General features: G+C 45.4%; 1 protein-coding gene across 1 annotated transcript in view; it reads right to left on the reverse strand.

Moving 5' to 3' along the window:
* Window positions 1-802: 802 nt before the first annotated feature.
* The window catches only part of LOC111160337 (ATP synthase, H+ transporting, mitochondrial Fo complex subunit D), a 4,834-nt gene continuing 1,983 nt past the window's right edge, over window positions 803-3,653 (reverse strand). The window contains exons 3-6 of the mRNA XM_022523377.1: window positions 2,969-3,065; window positions 1,981-2,052; window positions 1,150-1,212; window positions 803-1,003 (exon numbers count right to left, since the gene is read on the reverse strand). Coding sequence (XP_022379085.1) covers window positions 872-1,003; window positions 1,150-1,212; window positions 1,981-2,052; window positions 2,969-3,065 — 364 coding nt within the window. The 3' untranslated portion in view covers window positions 803-871. The remainder of the gene's footprint in view (window positions 1,004-1,149; window positions 1,213-1,980; window positions 2,053-2,968; window positions 3,066-3,653) is intronic.

Below are 3,653 nucleotides of genomic sequence, written 5' to 3' on the forward strand. Positions count from 1 at the left end.
GTCTACCCACTGGGTCAGCTGGGTGCCTGCACCTCACCTTACCTTATACCTCCTGTACTTGTTGCCACTGCTCTGGAGTCCTGCCAACTAGGATCAACAGCAGGAATTTCTTAAATGAAATGATGGAATTGAAATAATTTTCCGTGTTCGAATACAAAGCTGTAACCATTTTAAGCCTGTGACAAAATTTCGTTTTACACATTTATGCTGAGCAGCTGAAGCACAGAAAAGGAGATCCCTGCTGCGACTTGCCCGGCTGTCACATCTGCAATTTGGGCCGTCTGTCCCTGCGACTGACTTATGGACGAGTACAAGGGAGCCCCACTTAGGAACCAGTGGTTTGAAAGCAAAGAGGAAGTTCAAGGGAATTAGATGATTCCTCTTAACATACTCCAGTGAAATGCAGTCATCAGCCCTACTGCAATTTGTTAAGATTTCAGCAGCCCGGGGCGCCTGGGTGGCTCAGTCTTTAAGTGTCTGCCTTCCGCTCAGGTCATGATCCCAGGGTCCTGGCATCATGCCCCACTTCAGGCTCTCTGCTCAGCGGGGAGCCTGCTTCTCCCTCCCCCACTCCTCCTGCTTGTGTTCCCTCTCTTGCTGTGTCTCTGTCAAATAAATAAAATTTTTTAAAAAAGATTTCAGCAGCCCTGGGGGCTACCTGGCTCCTGTACACCCTAACCGTTAGGTAACTAGACCAGCACACAGCTGCAGGCTCAGCTTTCCATCTTAACAAAAAGTCCACTTGCAGTGGTGGCATCTCCGAGTCGTAACTGTCTCAGCTGCAAAGGAGCAGACACACAGCACTGTATCCATTATTTTTAATGTCCAGCGTTTATAATACGAGGGCCAGAGCTCTCTCCCCACCTCAAGTTTATAAGTTTTCGATTGGCTTGTGAGGCCAGTAGGGATACTTCTTCTTGTCTAATTTGGTTTCTGGGAAGGCTTCATTCAGGTCCTCAATGGTCATCTGATCAAATGGAATTATGTTCCTTAGCTTCTCCAGCTGCAAAGAGGGGGATTGTGTTAAGGTAAACGGGGCCACAGAGATGCAAAAAAGAATCCGAGGTAGGTTACTGCCACTAGGTGACAGATGTGTGGCCATGAGGGAGAGAAAACATCTTACAAGCAAAGGCCAAGGCTGATCCTTACCTGTTTTTCGTATTCCACAATCCTGGCCTTTGAGAGAGACAAAAACTCAGCACAACTTTTCACCTTAAAAAGAGAAGAGAGACATTCTGTTTTGAAACCAAGTTGTAGTGTCCTGACCCTGAGGCTCCCAAAACAGAAGTCCCAGAGCCCACCTGGCTTTCCCACTCTGTATGGAGAACACAGGGCCGCCCCGATGCCTGGGGGGTCCTTGCTTTGTGAGGCACATGACAGCTTTTCCTGAATTCACAAAGAGCCCCCTACAGGAGAGCTAGCTAATGATAGCAGGACCAGGGTTCGTCATTCGTCAGCAAGTTACTCATCGAGACAACCTACGAGATGCCTGTGTTTCACAGGGGCCGGTTAGTGAATGTCAGGACAAGCCGCCTGACCACCTAGCCTGACTTCCCTTTGGTGGAGCCACCTGGCTTCCCACATTTGGCTTTCAGACTTTCAAGCAAATGGTTAGGTGTCTGAATACTACCTTGGATAATGTCCCTACCCAATTCTGACTCCTTATTTTTAACAGCATTGTTGAAGTTTTAAGTGGCCTACAATAAGATACAAATACTGAAAAAATGCTACTGGAGAAGTTCTGATATATGTATCCACCTGTGAAACCATCACCACCATCAAGACAGTGAACAAATTTATCAGCCCCCTGCCTCCCATTCCCAGCCAACTACTCAAGCACTGCCGCCATAGATTACTTGCATTTTCTAGAGTTTTATTTTATTACTCCTTTTAATTCCCTCTACCTTAACCTAACTTCTAAGAAATACAGAGCCATTAGGAAATACAGTTTTAGAATAAAGAATAGTCTCAACTACTTACATCTTCTTTTTCTTCAGCGTCCACCTGAACAGTGTATTTATCCTCTGGCACAGGAATCTTCAGGGCATTGAACTACAAACACAGGAACAGTTGTTATTAATGTATCTGGGAGTCCAAAGAAAGGGCTCCAAGACTCCCATCCTTACAGACAAAAACACACTCTCTATCCCGAGAGGAAACCAGTATGCATCTGAAGTATTGCAGTGAAAAGAATATTAGCCTGAGAACAGGAGCTGAACGTTCTTAGTCCTGTCACTAACTAGACAATTCTTTATTACCATGAATTTCAGTTTCTTCGTCTGAAAAGGACAGGTGGAATAGAGGACCTAAAAAATGGCCTCCTAGAAACTTGTAGTTCTGAAGAAACGGATTTCTCTTTCAAATGAAACCCTAATGGACTACCTGGCAGAAGTAACGTTTATATAATGGTGACGAAGATAGGTCTCCTTAGAAGACTGCTTGGCCCCATGGCCCCAGCACAGAACACTTTACCAGGCGCAGAGTAGGCCTTCGAAAAGCCATGTGTCCAATGAATAAATAAATAGTGGATGCTGAGGTTCAACATGTAAATGTCAGAGGAGGCTAGGTGGACGAGAAATTTAGCCAAAAGACAGAGTCAAAAGTGAGAAGAGAAAGGAAGAAAACAGTGAAAGGGTAGAAAAGATGTAAGGGAGACAGGTGAAGGGCTAAAAAAAACAACTGAGGAAGTGTTGGAATGGAAACACTTAAATCCACAGCCCTCTGTCTCCCTGATTAATAACATACTAAACTGTTTCTTTGGATAGGAAACTTGCTAAGTGAAGACCCTGAATTCTCTGCACATATTTACCATATATCTACACCCATCTTTCCCGAACTTCCTTTGGGCTCGGACTGCTAACAGCACCCTTGTTTCCATGCTGTCATCCTGCATCTCTAACCGCTACTGTTCTGCTCCGCACTCGCAAGCCACACTATGAGACCAGTGCTTTAGCTGCCTGAGTCTCACCTTCTTCTCAAAGTCATCGACCAAGCCAGCCTTCGCCACATTGGCCTTATAGTAAGCCCAGTCGATAGCAGGGGGTTTCTCAGGGAGAGTAGCCAACCTGCTCACATGGAAAAGCAGAAGTTAAAATTGGTCTATGAGCAACAGAAAATTCACACAGTACGTTCCTTATTCCTATGGCCTAGAGTTCTCATCATAGTTTTCTCTAGGAGAGAGATCATAAGAATGCCAAAAAACTACTTTCATTTGGAAACATGCATGCTTTAAAAAAAAAAAAAAAAGATTTATTTATTTATTTATTTAAGAGAGAGCGTCTTCAAGTAGGGAGAGAAGCAGAGGGAGAGAATCTCAAGCAGACTCCCTGCTGAGCACAGACCTGACCTGGAACTCTTGAAATCATGACCTGAGCCAAAACCGAGAGTCGGAAGCTTAACTGACCAAGCCACCCAGGCACCCCTATGTGTGGATTTCATATAGCAGAAGAACATCAGAAACTGGTATGTAGGGGCGCCTGGGTGGCTCAGTGGGTTAAAGCCTCTGCCTCTGGCTCAGGTCATGATCCCAGGGTCCTGGGATCGAGCCCTGCCTTGGGCTCTCTGCTCAGCGGGGAGCCTGCTTCCTCCTCTCTCTCTGCCTGCCTCTCTGCCTACTTGTGATTTCTGTCAAATAAATAAATAAAATCTTAAAA

The sequence above is a fragment of the Enhydra lutris genome, unplaced genomic scaffold (assembly GCF_002288905.1).
Source record: "Enhydra lutris kenyoni isolate GAN:26980312 unplaced genomic scaffold, ASM228890v2 scaffoldscaffold75, whole genome shotgun sequence".
Lineage (NCBI taxonomy): Eukaryota > Metazoa > Chordata > Mammalia > Carnivora > Mustelidae > Enhydra > Enhydra lutris.